Below are 15,514 nucleotides of genomic sequence, written 5' to 3'. Positions count from 1 at the left end.
CCAACTTCAGTTGGACAGAGAGAGAGAGAAACTCTGGCACTCCAGAGAGCTCTTTTCCCGCCTTGAAGAAGAGCTCCAAAGCTTGCTTCTTGTCTCACCAACAGAAGTTGGTCCAATAAAAGGTGTTATTACCTCACACCCACCTTGTCTCCCTATTAGAGAGGGAAGACCAAGCAGGACTGCCCTGGGTAGCCAGGCAGAGTAGATTTCCTTTTCTCTTGCCCAGGTATTACCCCAGATCCTTGCTTCCCACGCCTGCTCCATTACTCCCCCCACCCCACCTGCTGTCTTTCCCCTTGGCCTCCGTGAGCCCACTTTTCCCAGCCTCCTCCCAGGCTGCCTGCTCCCTAGTGATGTGCTAAGATTTCCATTTCCTCTCCGCCTGTTACACAGGGCGGTTGGTGGAGCTGCTGAGAGACAGCTCTCGCTCTCACTCCATTTTCACACAGCCCCTCACCCCCTTTGCTGTCTTTCTCCATCTCTCTCTTGCTGGACTTGGCTTTATTTGGCGCTCCCGGAAGCTGCGGTGCGTGTCTCTCTGCCGGCCTGACTGACACCAGCTCCCACGGAGAGGAGGAGGCGGCGGCGGCGGCGGCAGCGGCCAGGGATTTTCCCCGCAGCAAGGACGCGAGCAGGGGGCTCCTCCAGCCAGGTAATTCCAGAGCAGCCCGCGGCGGGCCGGGCGGAGCCCGCTGTGGAGGTGCCGCAGGAGGGCTGGGGTGGGGGCAGCCTTGCGGGGCGATTCGGAGCGGGGCGGTATGTGTGTGTACGCGCGCGAGGCGGAGCGGCGGCTGCAGGGGGCCATGCAGAGGGGCCTTGCGTTGCCAAGCGGCTGCTGCCTGCAGAGGACATCTTGGGGGAGGGAGGGATGCTGAGGGGTGCGGTAGGGGGTTTATTGTACCATGATCCCCAAGCAGTGCTGCCCTTGCGGGCTTCGGGGGCGGGGCTGCATAGCGACAGAGCTGCCTTTGCCTCCTCTATCTGGGTCAGCTCTACACAGTCGTGCTGCCTCCCCCACATGCTCTGGGCGGTGGCCTGCTGCTGGCCAGGGCCCCGGCCCGCTCTTCAACTTTCGGCTCAGCCCCTGAAAAGCCCCAACATCACCTCTCCCTTCCCCCCGCCCCCCGTCCGCACTGAAGCCAGGCTGACAGCTGCACGCAGCACCAGAGAAGCGCTTCCAGAGAACCAGGGCTTTTATTATTACAGCTGTACCTGCATATTCTGCTTTTCAACCTCGTATTCAACTGAGGAGGAGAAGGGAAGGTGTGTGACAGCCCCTGAGAGCAGCACTGCAGGATTTGACTTGTTGAGGGTAGATAGAGCCATAAAATTTGTTGGATTAGACACCCCACACCCGCATCACCCTGTTTTTCTAAGAGATTGTCGGAAACCGTCTGGTTGTTCGTTTAGATCTGAAGGTGTCAAGTGATGCCCTGCTGATTCGGAGGGTGCAAGACTAAGATTAGCTAATTTTGTTCAGGAGCCAGGGCTGTTTGATGGTGGCTAGGCTTAAATTGTGCCAGGAAACACCTAGAGCCACAGAAGCAAAATTTTAGGTGACAAGAGATTTAGGTTAGTGATTAGCCTACAGGTATAGCTTCGTGGAAAGCAAAGGGTTAAAGAGCAATTTAGGATATACTATCGCAAGGGAGAACATGTAACAGAGAGACACTACTTACAGGGATGCTACAAAACCAAAGGAGGAAGGTTGGGGGCGGGAGGGGGGTCAAGAGAGAAGAATCAAGGAACTCAAAGCCTACACCTTGCATTTTGAAATAAATTAACATTTTAAAGGAATACTCTCGACAGATTCATTTTGCACAATAGCAGAGTAGAATTAATCATGAGCCCACCTGAAAGACTATAAAATAAATGTATTTTTTTTAAATGACTGGGAATTTAGAGCTATATGTTTGCAATAGACAAACACAGCTGATGGCTTATATCAAATCAAACCAAATTTAATCAAAATCAGTAAAAAAATTTAAATAAAGGACTTTTGAAAAAAATGACTAATGACTAATACAATGATAGAATATATTTAAAGAAAAAAACATTGATCTAGAGACAGCTATATTAACAGTTTAAAAAAGGGGACTACTGTGTTTTTAAAAAATGCTGCAGGATATAAAGACAAAAGTGTTTGGTTCAGTGGGTACCATGCTTCATTGTTCTATGAAATCATTATCTGCAAACCATTCATATTTCAGGGAGTGAGTGGTATTTTTAAATTGCAAGCTGTTAAATACTTTCTCAAAGATGTCCTTATTGCATAAGGTATTAATACATTAGCAAAGTGAATATTTTCACATCCTAATTTTTATGCCTCAGACATATTGAAGCAGGTTTTTCTTTTGTTTACAGCTCACAGAATGGTAAAGTTTCCTTTAGCTTTTGTTTAACACTATAAACTTTAAAACAAGAATTTCATAACAAAATTGAAGGTTGGGGGGGAGAACAAGGGAAGCTTTTAAACAATGTAGTACTATGAACAGTGCTTTTTCTATAGGGAAGCAAGGTGTGTAGAATAATATGACATTTTAGATCTTTGTTGTAATAAAGTGTTACAGGGTCCTTAGAATATTTCTGTGATTCATCAACCTTTCTCCCTCAAGAAAGTGAGCACTGCTCAGATCTAGACGGTGCATAGGCAGAACTCCAAGTGTAATGAATAAAATATGTTTTCTCTATTAAATAAAAATGAAAAAGGTGTGCATTATTTACTACAGTAGGTCTAACACATTACATGGCTTAGTCATCCATTGTAGACAATAGCAAATACTTCAGTGAAAAAAATGCTTAGTATCCTCAGTCCTATAGCTAATGGTGAGTGATCTTGGTACACTAAGATCCTATATTAACTAAAGTATAAACAGGTAAACAAATATTTCTTTATGTTCATATCAGACTTCCACATTGCAAACCATAACTCGCCTAAATCTCTCTTGCAAGAGCAATACTGACAATCCTGATAGTGGCTCCAAAAGAACACTAAAATTACCATCTATACAGGACTACATTTGATGGGAATCTGGAGAAAGAATGTGGCCCAGTGGAGTGGGCAGGAGGACTGGAAGTCGGGAGACCCATATTTTGTTCCTGGCTTTACCACTGACTTTTAGTGTGACTTGATACAAGTCATTTAATTTTGCTGTACTTCAGTTTACAGTCTTTAAGGAATAAGGACATTTACCCACCTTAGTAAAATGCTTTGAGATCCAGAGAGGAAGAATGCTGGCATGCCAAGTACCTTTAATGGAATGTTCATTGTGGTTTTGCGCAGACTTCATTGCCCTAAAAAAATCACATGCAAAAAAAAAAAAAAAGAGAGAATTTTAGTAGGTGTGTCTTAGTTAGACACTTTTATAGTAAAAATTGGGAAAATTCCTTTACTTCTCACATTTATTAGGCAAACAAAACAGTAAGTTAACCCTGACTTGCACTAAGTTTTCAGGCACGTAGATCTTATAACAAACTAAGGAAGAGACTTTGGCTGCATTATTCAATTTTTGAAAATTCTTTCTTCTTAATTCTAGATGTTTCTCTTGTATTTGGAATGCAAAAGGAAAGTTATTTTGTATAGCTAACTTAAGAGTTATAAATTCCCATGAATGGTAACCAAAGCTGTCTAGTCTATGCCAAGAGTTCCCAAATCGTTTGGAAAACGGATAATAGTTTATCAGACTAAGGGCCCAGTCAGACTCCTATCGATATCAGTGAGAGCTTGTTCAGGCGCTAAGTCTTTGCACGTACCTCTAGTTCATCTATACATATTAATTTAGGCCTGGTCTACACTGGGGAGGGAGGTCAATCTAAGTTACGCAACTTCAGCTACATGAATAACATAGCTGAAGTCGACGTACTTAGACCTAGTCACCGCGGTGTCTTCGCTGCGGTGAGTCGACTGCTGCCGCTCCCCAATTGACTCCGCTTGCACCTCTTGGGGCGGTGGAGTACAGGAGTTTTTGGGAGAGCACTCGTGGATCGATTTATCGCGTCTAGACTCTAGATTCAGCGGGTAGTGTAGACATACCCTTACAGTGGCACTTGGGCTGCTGAAGACTTCAGTCTCATGGTTGCAAGAGGACATTTCATCAAGTGTTAACACACATACAAAAGAGTGACCCACTCTTATGAAGTGTTGAGCCAGTAGTGGCCGGTGGTCTTCAGCATCTCAAGACTTATGCTGGCTGGAACAGTCAAGAGTACTAATTATAAAAGCCTGATGTGCAGGTACTACTGTGCATTGGGAATCACTGGCCCAATGAATAACGTTTGTGGCCTAGTTAAAAGGTAGATAAGTGGCCAACTACATAATTGGCTAAAGTATCTGATTTAGTTCCAAGGCAGTGAGTTCAAATCCTATTACAGCATAGGATTTGTAATATTTCAGTCCAGTTTTTCCATCAATGTAACTACATATTAATGTGCTACTTTTCTGAAGGAACCACTGATTCAACACATTCTGCACCTAACCACCAGTGGTTTAGGGAAAAGAATAATTCAGCCATATGAAGATTTCATGCCAATCAGAGCAGCCATGTTAGAAAAGGTTAACTGTAGAAATGGTCAAGTTAAACAAGACCTAATCAGGATTAACTTGGTCATTCTGGAGTTCATAATTCCAGACACTGAAACTCTGATGTGGGATAAGTTGCGTACAACTCTGTCACCCTGGGATATATGCCGGTTAGTTCTCATAAACGGAATAAGGTTGAGCTTGGTCACTATTAAGAGGGAAGATCTTCAGACAGAAACCAAGGTGCTATAAGAAATGTTGTTGGTAATTCAGTAGGTGGCACTCTTCATTCTGTGTCAGAAGCGAACACATGCCCCAGTATAGTTCTGGAGACACTGGGGTATTAGAGCCTTTGTCTTTGGAATGAGACATGAAAAAAAGGGCCTGATTACTTGTGATCAGTAAAGACCACATTGCTTTTTGTAACAGTAATAATGGTATCCACCTTGTCCTAGCCCTATTCCAGACATTCTTCCAACTGCCATTTCTTTTGTAGTTTAAACAGGATATGGCAGTATTCTTCACTTGTTCTAAACTCCTGTGAGTTGTTAGACCAATGCTATATGTCACACCCGAAGTGGCTGCATTCCCATATTGAATGAAGTGCTTCCTCTGCTTATAAAGTTCAGACCTAATATGGTCCATGAGTGATGGATTTTATAATTATGATTGGCTGAACTGTCCTCATTTTCTGATTGTGAAATTTATTGGATCATGTAGTATATACATGGTAACTGTTTTCCATCCTCCTTTCTCAATCCACTAGTACCCGTTAAAAAGTCTACCCTAGTTCTCTTACAGAAATGGACCAATTCTCATTAATTTAAGTCAGATTCAAATGATGTTATTCTACCTCCTTTTGAAGAAAAGGATGGGGAAGGAGCCTAAGTACTAGGATAGCAGGGGCAGGACAGAGGAGTGCTACACGAATCCATGGTATGTTTCTCTGTGGTAGCATGAAAGAGGATTTGGGTGTGGTGGGAAGTGGACTAAGAGAGTGTGGTCAGTTAATATGCCACAGGCCTCACTTAGAACTCGATATAAATCTCTTAGAAGAGAATTGGAGTCTTTCCACTGACTTTAGTGGGAGTTGAATCAGGCTTTGTGAAGCCACAGCTGATACAGCCCACAGAGTGCAGTATTAATAGCAGCAAAGTAGCTACTTACCCCTCTCTACCTACCTCCTGAACTTGCAGGAGGATTCCTGCCTGGTTTCTCTTAAATCTTGAGTAATACTCACATACTCAGCTTTGAATGGGAGAATGTGATGTGCATTCCTTTATTTAGAAAAGATTACCCATTGACAGCGCATTTTGTCTGAATAAAACAAAATTGAATGAGGAATGCAGGATTTGGCAGAGTATGGACATTCTCCAGAGCTAGGGTATACTATAGAGCAGGGGTCAGCAACCTTTCAGAAGTGGTGTGCCAAGTCTTCATTTATTCACTCTAATTTAAGGTTTCGCGTGCCAGTAATACATGTTAACGTTTTTAGAAGGTCTCATTCTATCAGTCTATAATATATAACTATTTATATATTGTTGTATGTAAAGTAAATAAGGTTGTTGTATGTAAAGTAAATAAGGTTTTTAAAATGTTTAAGAAGTTTCATTTAAAATTAAATTAAAATGCAGAGCCCCCTGGACCGGTGGCCAGGACCCGGGCAGTGTGAGTGCCACTGAAAATCAGCTCGCATGCCGCCTTCAGCACGCGTGCCATAGGTTGCCTACCCCTGCTATAGAGAAACAATCAAGTTTGCCCTAAGTGGTAGTAACAGCAACTTAACGGTTGCCGGTTCTGGAAGTTTTGCCTAGAGACTATTGTCTTCGTTCCTACCATGATCTTTTGTTGTTGATGGTTACCATAATTCTGGCTGGTCAAAGAAGTGAAACCCGGACAGCTTCTTTGCACTGGGGAGCATACCCTTTTAAATACAGTAACTCCTCTCTTAAAGTCGTCCCAGTTAACATTGTTTCATTGCTGATCAATTAGGAAACATGCTTGTTTAAAGTTGTGCAATGCTCCCTTCGAACGTCTTTGGCAGCTGCCTGCTTTGTCTACTCCTTTCAGGAAGAGCAGCCCGTTTCAGCTAGTTGGTGGGGGCTTGTAACCAGGGTCGACCGGCAGCCCCACCATCAGCTCTCCCTAAGTTCCCTGTGCTGCAGCCACCCCAGCAGGCTATCAATTGCTGGACAGTTCAGCTGTCCCTCCCCCCACTGCTATGTGCTGCTCCTGCCCTCTGCCTTGGAGCTGCTCCCCGAGACTCCTGCTTGCTGTGCAGGAGGAAAGGGGGGTGCTAATGACAGGGTGCCCCCTACCCCCTGCTCCCCACTTACCCCTTCTCCATATAGAGTAGGGAGGGGACATGGACGGAGAGAGACAGAGAGCCTGGAGCAGCAGCTGCTGCCCCAACTTCCTGATCCACTTAAAAAGACAATGCAGTTAAGAGTGGGTCAGCTTACTTAAAGGGGCAGTGTGCATCTCTCTCTCTCCCTCATGCAAGGTGTGTCTGTCTCTGTCTGCTATGCTGTCTCCCCTCCCTCGTGTTTGTGCTGCCTTGTGTGAGAGGCTACATTAACAACAATGTGTTAACCCTTGAGGGCTCAGCCAAGTGCTAGTTCATCATTTAGCAGCAAGGCATTTCCTGGGAAATATCCCTCCCTCTTCCACCCTCTAACTTCACCACCTCAACCAAGCTTCACAATCATCATAGCTGTGAACAGTGTTAAATTGTTTGTTTAAAATGTATACTGTGTGTATATATCTATAGAATATATAGTTTGTCTGGTGAAAAAAAATGTCCCTGGAACCTAACCCCCTTATTTACATTAATTCTTATGGGGAAATTGGATTTGCTTAACATCGTTTCGCTTAAAGTCGCATTTTTCAGAAACATAACTACAACGTTAAGCGAGGAGTTACTGTAGAACAAAGGCATATTAAAAGCACAAGTTAGATAGAATTCTAATTTAGTTAAGGATTTTACCATTCAATCTTATTGGATGAGGTTGCCATACTTCACTAGCTCCAACATCTGTGGCCGTATACAGTATATTCTCCACAGTATATTCTCCAAGTTCAGCAGCGCAGTTTGCCTGCATACAGTAATCGGACTTGTGGCATGTAATTAAGTGGCTTGCAAGCCCTATGGATTTGATTACTTGAAAAGTATTATGCTAATACATGGCAAAGGGGTGCCTAAGAACACAGTATATCTATTGATGGGAAAAATACTTAAAATCTTACACTTCATTGTCACGAAGATTCATAGATTCTAGGACTAGAAGGGACCTCAAGAGGTCATCGCGTCCAGGCCCCTGCCCGCATGGCAGGACCAAATACTGTCTAGACCATCCCTGATAGACATTTATCTAACCTACTCTTAAATATCTCCAGAGATGGAGATTCCATAACCTCCCTAGGCAATTTATTCCAGTGTTTAACCACCCTGACAGTTAGGAACTTTTTCCTAAAGTCCAACCTAGACCTCCCTTGCTGCAGTTTAAGCCCATTGCTTCTTGTTCTATCCTTAGAACAGAATGAAGAGAAGCAAGTAAAGCCAGACAAAAGATAAGGAGAGAACTGGGAACACAGTGACATAAAAGGAAGCATAAGTGATTAGGAGGGTGTACTAAGAAATGGGTTGCCTTGGTTATTTTAACTCCATCAAATTAGCAATCCTTGATTGCTACAGTAGATCATTAAATAATGAACTTTTCTTTGTCATCACCATTGATAAAGCATTAAGAATCATTCAGCTGTGGATGGGAGGTTTTTTTCCTTTTTTTTTTTTTAAACAACTAGATATTCATGTGTAATTAGAGAATAAACTGCTATTTCAAGGCATACTAAATATATATGCACATACTGTATTCAAAAATGTGAATCAGTAAAATATTTCAAAGACCTCAGCACATTCAGTGTGTGCATAGACAGATTCTTGAATAATTATCCTGGCATGTGCTATTGCTTACCTATAGTTATAGGAGACTAAATTGGGATGTGATAAGAGACTTAAAATGTGTTTCTAATCTTAGTCTCTGTTTTGCTGGATGGGATTTTTTTTTTAAATGAAAGCTCTCCCAATATTTTATATATTATCAAAATATAAAAATGTCACACTGCCTCTTGGATTTTTTTTTTTTTTTTAACTTTAGTCTGTTGGACAAAACACAGGAAAGAGGAAGAGTGACAGAAAAACCAAACACACAGTAGGTAGGCTCTGCAGTACTAGGCAATTTGTATACTAACTCTATGATGTCAAACAAAGGAAAAAAAGCTTGGGGATAAGTAGGAGAAAACAAGGAAAGGTCAGGATTTTCCCTTCTCCAGAGAGGTCTTGTCTGATAAAAAGGCTTTTAAGACTCAAAACTGTACCTGAAGAGTGTAGCTCACAGAAAAAAACCCTTTTGGATGCCATCCTGTATGCCTAGAATATATTATACTAAAAAGACCCATTTTTTATTAATAGAACATCAGTTTCTATCATCTGTATCCATCAAGATACAGCTATGAAAGTTCCTTTATACTTTGTACCATACTAGAACCAGTCAAAAGCTTCAAACACTGACATTTTTTTCCATTTCAAATTTTTAACCAAAAAACCCCCTCCCACACACATTTTTTGCCTAGTTTTTTCCAAGGCAGTTAAAGCTAGTCAAACTGTTGGCAAAAAAATCAAAATGCTATAAAAATGCAAAAGCATTTCATTAATTCTTTAAAAAATATTTAGAACATTTTTTTCAGACAGCTGTCCTCTACACTTAGTAGCACTGTTCCTAAAACAACCTGCAATAGGGCCAAGGACAAAATGAGAAGAAAGCTCACCAAAGGCTCAGGTTTGAGTACAAAGTCAGCCTCTCTCTAGGTAGGGTTTTATTGCAGGGATTCTTGTTTAATCTAAATTGACATTAATTTGGCATGTCTCTAGCTACATTCTTTCCATGGAGTTAACATAAAAACAAAGTACTAACCATACAAGGTAGCACTTCTGTTTCTCTAACATGCCATATGTGAGCTTCTGGCAAACACACTGTTCTTATCACACTGTCTTCTGTGAGAGAAATCCCCATTTTGTCTCCTCCTTCCACTTATGCTTTATAATGACACAAACTCACCACCCATACTCTTTTCCTTTTCTTCCTCCTACTCTTCTTCCCTCCCACCCCTCTTAAGGTGATGGAACTAAATAGGTTCTGCTGCACTTAATTAGTCCCATTCTTCCTCTCCCCTCCCCCCCTTAGTGTCTCTCTGACTGGGAATTAATCCCTAAAACCATAAGCCATTGGCTGGCACAGTGGGGTCTCATTTTATGAACAACTTGAGTGTGGGGAGCAGCAAAGATTTGGGTTCCTCACCAGGCAATACCAACACACCTGTAACAATTTAAAGGAGGTTACATGTCAATTACAGAGGAAAGTAGCTATTCTTTGCATTTCAGCTTATATTGGCTGTGTTCTATGATTGGATGCTCCTCCAGTTTGAGAAGAATACCAGGAACATGTTGGGATGTTTCTCCTAACTTAGTATATGCTATACTGCTTTCTTAGCTAGCAGATGAAACAAGCCTTCCTGATATAGATTGCTACATACTACTCTAAACCTGTAATACCTTTGTGGTTGGCTTTAAGATGCTCCCTTTTTAGAATACTGAAGGCTTGGTTTTTGTATAGTTTGTAGTGCAGTTCCATCTTATCAGAGAGCAAATGCATGGGCCACTATAATTTGGAGACTATTATAGTGATTTCTCCAAGCAGTGCAAGGGATTTAGTTGCACAACTTCTAAAATGCATCTCATGAGGTTGCACTGGAACAACCGAGGGCAGAATTTGCCCTGCACTATCTGCAGTGTGGTGGAAATATGTGAGAAAGAAAGGACCCAGCTTGATTTTCAGATCCCAGGCTCATTTTGAAGGGGCTGGCAGCTAGGGAAAAAAAAACATCTTTGTAATTTTAAACTGAGTGAATATGGTAAGGAATCAAAAAGACCCACTAAACAAGGAACCCTATGATACTATTTTTACAGTTACTTTTCAGAGTAAAACTACACTTAAGAAAGGACCACCTTTCTTCTGTTCAAAACTGGAATCTTTGCTCTTCTGATTGTCATCATATTTTTTCACTTTTTTTATTTTCTTATGTCACTGTGCTACTTACCCTCATGGACTCATTAAAGCTTGTTTCTACTTGAGACAAAGCAATATGGTTTTCTCCCGTCAGCCATACAGAATGATAGCAGGAGCAGGCCCATTTGTGCTGCTCTTTCTTTGTCTGCTAGGTTGGCAAATATTTGAGATGAAGAGTGTCAAGAGAAGTTATTCTGCAGTTTTGTTCTTTCCTAGGTACAGACATAAGTATATTTGTAGGTAGAGGTCAGATGGGGGTAGTGGAAGGAATGGTGATTCTATTTTAAGATTTGCCTATAAAATATGCTCTGCCCATGTGCTAGGCTCCTTGGGCTTGGAGAAAAAATAAATGGTGACCCCTTGCCAACACCACCCACTCGTGACACCAAAATGAAATATCACAGTAAATTGTGCAGGTCTATGATCCCCCTCTCCTTTCTTACATGCATAAAATAGTTAACAGCGTTGGTATTTAATTATCATCATTGGGCATCTGAGTTAACATCCTAGTGAGCACCTTTCAGAGATACTGTTCCAGGCTTTTTCCAGGTTCAGGTAGGCTATGTCTTTACTGGGAAGAAAAAGAAAGCTGTGTTTTTTAAATCAGATAGTTGTCTTGACTTAGACTGTAGATGGTCCTTATTTCAAGATAATGAGTCAGCCCAACCTCACTTTAGAGTATTTTACAACTTCACTTTTAGACCTTAGCACATGAGATTTGTGTAGAATGTGGAAGGAAGAGAGTCTAGTTTTTTTTAGGGGTAAACAATACTCATTTTAAGAAAAGGTTCTTATATTTTCACAAAATCTTGCACATTGTGGAATCTCTCCTGGTACCATCTATCTTATTTCATTCAGACAAAATATCCGGTATGTTAAAAAACAAACAATTTTTGGAATGTTTATGTCCAACTCACTCACTGGATATGCAGATTAAATTTTGCAAAAAGAACAATGCACACATCTATTGTAAGCAGGTTGAGTTCCCACCCTGAACCTAGCACAGTACACACGCACAGTGGATCTAGTCCAAGCTTACCCATGTCCAAGGATTTGCCTTTATTGCTAACATAAATAGGAACAAAATATAAACCTCAACCAACACTTTTTTTCTGAAAATGTCTGTTCCTAGGGTTTTTCCCTGTAGAACCCACTGGCTTTTCTTCTAGTTTCTTGCTCCCCAGTCACTCACAAACCTTATTAAACTACTAGGGTTGAGCTAAAAGGACCCATTAGCCTGACAGCCAAGGTGAATCAGCAGAAGAGCTCTGTATCTCTATGTAGGATCCTAATACCCTGTTACATCTTTTTAAAAAATTAAAAAGATGTAGTAATAATAATGGTAAAAACCCTCGTTGCATATTTGGCTATCTAATAATAGTACTTTAGACACTCTTCCCACAGTATGGGGACCGGTAAGTAGCACAATGGTGTTTGTTCTGGTTGCTAGTGTAGCTTAATAAAATGTAGTTTGTTGGAATCTAGTATTACACATGTGGTATCTCTGAGGGATTAACACTTTTAGCAATTATGTTTATTAGGAAATAACATATGCATACCCTGGATGTCACTTACTTGGATAAAATGTTCACAACCTTAAATGGAACATGTGTGCGTGAAACCTGTTAAGTAAATGATGAAGGGGGAGGGGTTCCATGCTTTTTGAAACCTAGCTGTTTATTTGATTTGTTCACATCATGTACTTTTAGAAGGGAAAGAAGACAACATTAACTGATGAGAGGTCAGATCTTAAAGAAGCAAATACAAGACCTTCTTGGTTTCTTGAATTGAAGCTGCATAGTCATTAGTAAAAACAACCAAGACAGAATCTTACCACAGTATATACAATGATTGGAAAGATCTAGGAAATCCAAGGAGAGAATGTACATTCACAACCTAACTTTTAGTCCAGATTTAACTGCGTTCCATATTGTATCTGTAAATAGCAGGTACAAATGATTGCAGGCACAACCTTATGCCAACAATTATTTACAACTATATTTCAGTCACTTGGATATCCAAGTACCTAATTTACAGGTGCTGTCAGGCTGTGCAAGTAACCAAAATTGCACTGACCGTCATTTATACCTGTCATTTGGAGATGTAAAAATAGAGACCACTCCCTTAAAATATAACAAATTTACTGGGGAGGGGATTGTTTTTCTAATGTTGTGATGATGCAAGCTAAGTAGTTTTTATAAGGGACATCAGTAAACCTGTCCTTAGCCTAGAAATTGATGAAAGTTAAAATCACCAAAAACTACAGAAGAATGATAGTGCTGTAAAACCGTGCTCATATGCAAATGTCTAACATTGTTTTTGTCTTTCAGAATGGCGGAGACACAGGTGTTGATGGAGAGGCTGGAAAAAGCTGTAATTCGACTTGAATCATTGTTTTCAGATTCACACAGATCCATTGGAATGGAGTGTGGAGCTGTAAACGGAGTCAATGGAGGTATGAGTGGCTCTTTCAAGAACTGCATGCCTTTTTTTGGAATGCCAGATATATAGCCTGTAAGTGGAGCATGTTTTTTGTTCCAAGAGAGAAAGAACAATCCCAGCCCCTTGAGAGCTGCACATTAGCAGAAAGCAATTTTTTTCTTTTTGTAGACTCAGTTGGAAAATGTCAGGAGGCAACCTTAATCTTAATCATACATTAGCATGCCCTAGAAAATTCAAGATTTGAACTAGTCTTAAATATATAGTCCATATTTCAAGCTTTATTGCTCTTTCTGTTTTACTGTTTATATTGTTACAGAGCACTCACAGTTGAAAATGTCTGCTGGGGCTAATTAGCAGAAGACATGAGTGTTCCTGAAAAGGCAGAATATACATTTTACTGAAGAAATCAGCAATCAGGATTTATTTTCCAGCTCCTGAATTGAATTTCACTGTGCGGAAACACTGCATTGAATAGCTTGATCCCCTTAATCACAGCTGAACTTGTTCATAAGCATTTGCTCACTAATTGCTGCCACCAGCGCAGCATTGGCCTTATTTGACACTCTCTTTCATCCTCTGCCCCCAGAAGTGCATCTCCAAAGCCCTCCAAACAGAGGAAGGAAGGCTAGGATCCCAATCTACCCACGCTTGTCTGTACCATGTTGCCAAGCCATACTTACTCACACTGTACAGATCTTAAGTTAGACTTTTGGTTGTCTTTGACATTTCCAGGTTAAGCAAAACTGCATGAGCGAATAGTCAGACAAGAACACATGACCCACACAGAAGCTGGGAAAATAAGTAACTATTAAGAACGATGTATTTTCAAAACATAGGCTCCAATCCTGCAATGAGCTCCAGTTGGGGAAGACCCCTGCATCCACAGAAAGCTCACTGCAGGATTGGAGCCATTGTTACTAAGGTCCCTGTTGTGATTATTTTAATTGCAAAGCCACATCTACCCATTACATTTGCACAACCCTGTGCCTATGGGGCCAGCTACATCAGATGGAGGATTCACCACTGGGGAAAGTGCTGCTTTTAAATCCTGGCTGGGCTGCGCAGGAACGCAACCAGCAAAGCCTGTCTGTGAGAGGTTGTAAATCAACACATCTCCCAGCTGGTCTGGCCCTGCCTGTTCTGGAGACTGCATCTGTCAGTCCCAAGTTTCCTGGAGGAGCAGGGACTACAGGATGTTCCCTGTATGGCACTCCTGCCACAGGCAATTACCATAGATGTGAGCCCAGAACCTAGGCTGTGCTGGCAGAGTGCATAGAGCCCACATCATGTGCAGTGTCACACTCAAGCAATCCATGAGTTTGGAGAGATGTATCAGTTCTAGCAATAGTGTTCATTTTAGGCCATTGTTATGTGTGTGGTGCCATGAGCACAGCTATAAGTTATATGCCTGTGGTGGTATGTTTCAGGGCAGGTTCTCACATTCCAAATAGTCTCTATGGCTAAACATGATGGCCCAAGTTCCTCACCGGGGATGAATGTGGCTCAGTAACATGACACATAGAGTTCTCCATCTGTATTCACGCCACTTTCCTTAACGGTGTCCCTCAAAGATGGAGGCTCTGGGCATACCATGTTTTAAGCCACGTTATCGCTCAATAGTCAGAGCTTTATAGTTGCACCTGTTTTATAGGCTAATTAGCAGAAGACATGAGTGTTCCTGAGAAGTCTTTATGTCCTTTAAAACAGGAACTCATGTAAAAGAGTATGTGTTCTTTCATAGCAATGACCCAAATAATTTACCATTGCTTACTTCGGAATATATGTGTGATCAGTTAGGCTTGAATGTATATTTTATTCCATCTTAGTTGGTTAATATTTTTATCATACATGGCACGGGGGAGGAGAGTACACATTTTGGTCCTGAAGATCATGGTGGCAGGCTTGCAGGAAAAACATGCAGTTTCTGAATTACAGAGAGGTCCACAGCAAACTCTAGGATATGGTCTCAGAAATCAGCAGCTTTGCTTCCTAAAAATAGGTATAGCTGTGTTCTGACTTTCTACAGTGTTAGTGCACTTGATGGGCTACTCTTTGAGTCTCTGTGCTCCAAAATAAAAGCTTAAAATGAGCGTCGTGGAGACTGGCATGGATTTTTACAAAGAATATAAATGGGCTTTGGAAAACATTTTCTTCTCCACCATAAAAAACTTTGTGTGGTAGGTCCCACAAGAAACGTACACATAAACATTTCAAATGGATGAAAGCCCAGAAATTCCTTAGAATTAAAGGTGAGAGGAAAAGTAAGTGACATAAGGAGAACAGGACAGCCTAGGCATTCCATCAAGCAGCTTAAGCACAGAACGCTAAACACAGGCAATTCCAAGTCCTCATTGTCAAAGCTAGTGTTTTCTGTCAAAGGGCCAAAATGCTGTTACTGCAAAAAGAGCTTTCAGGGTTATTAATCAGG

General features: G+C 41.4%; 1 protein-coding gene across 1 annotated transcript in view; it reads left to right on the top strand.

The window, feature by feature from the left end:
- Positions 1 to 318: 318 nt before the first annotated feature.
- LOC101947464 (cyclase associated actin cytoskeleton regulatory protein 2) overlaps positions 319 to 15,514 on the top strand; it is a 93,035-nt gene continuing 77,839 nt past the window's right edge. The window contains exons 1-2 of the mRNA XM_005309961.3: positions 319 to 652; positions 12,975 to 13,099. Of these exons, the coding sequence (XP_005310018.1) occupies positions 12,976 to 13,099 (124 nt within the window). The 5' untranslated portion in view covers positions 319 to 652; position 12,975. The remainder of the gene's footprint in view (positions 653 to 12,974; positions 13,100 to 15,514) is intronic.

This window comes from Chrysemys picta, chromosome 2 (assembly GCF_011386835.1).
Source record: "Chrysemys picta bellii isolate R12L10 chromosome 2, ASM1138683v2, whole genome shotgun sequence".
Lineage (NCBI taxonomy): Eukaryota > Metazoa > Chordata > Testudines > Emydidae > Chrysemys > Chrysemys picta.
The sequence above is the reverse complement of the archived record's forward strand: the minus strand, read 5'-3'. Positions and strand labels throughout refer to the sequence as shown.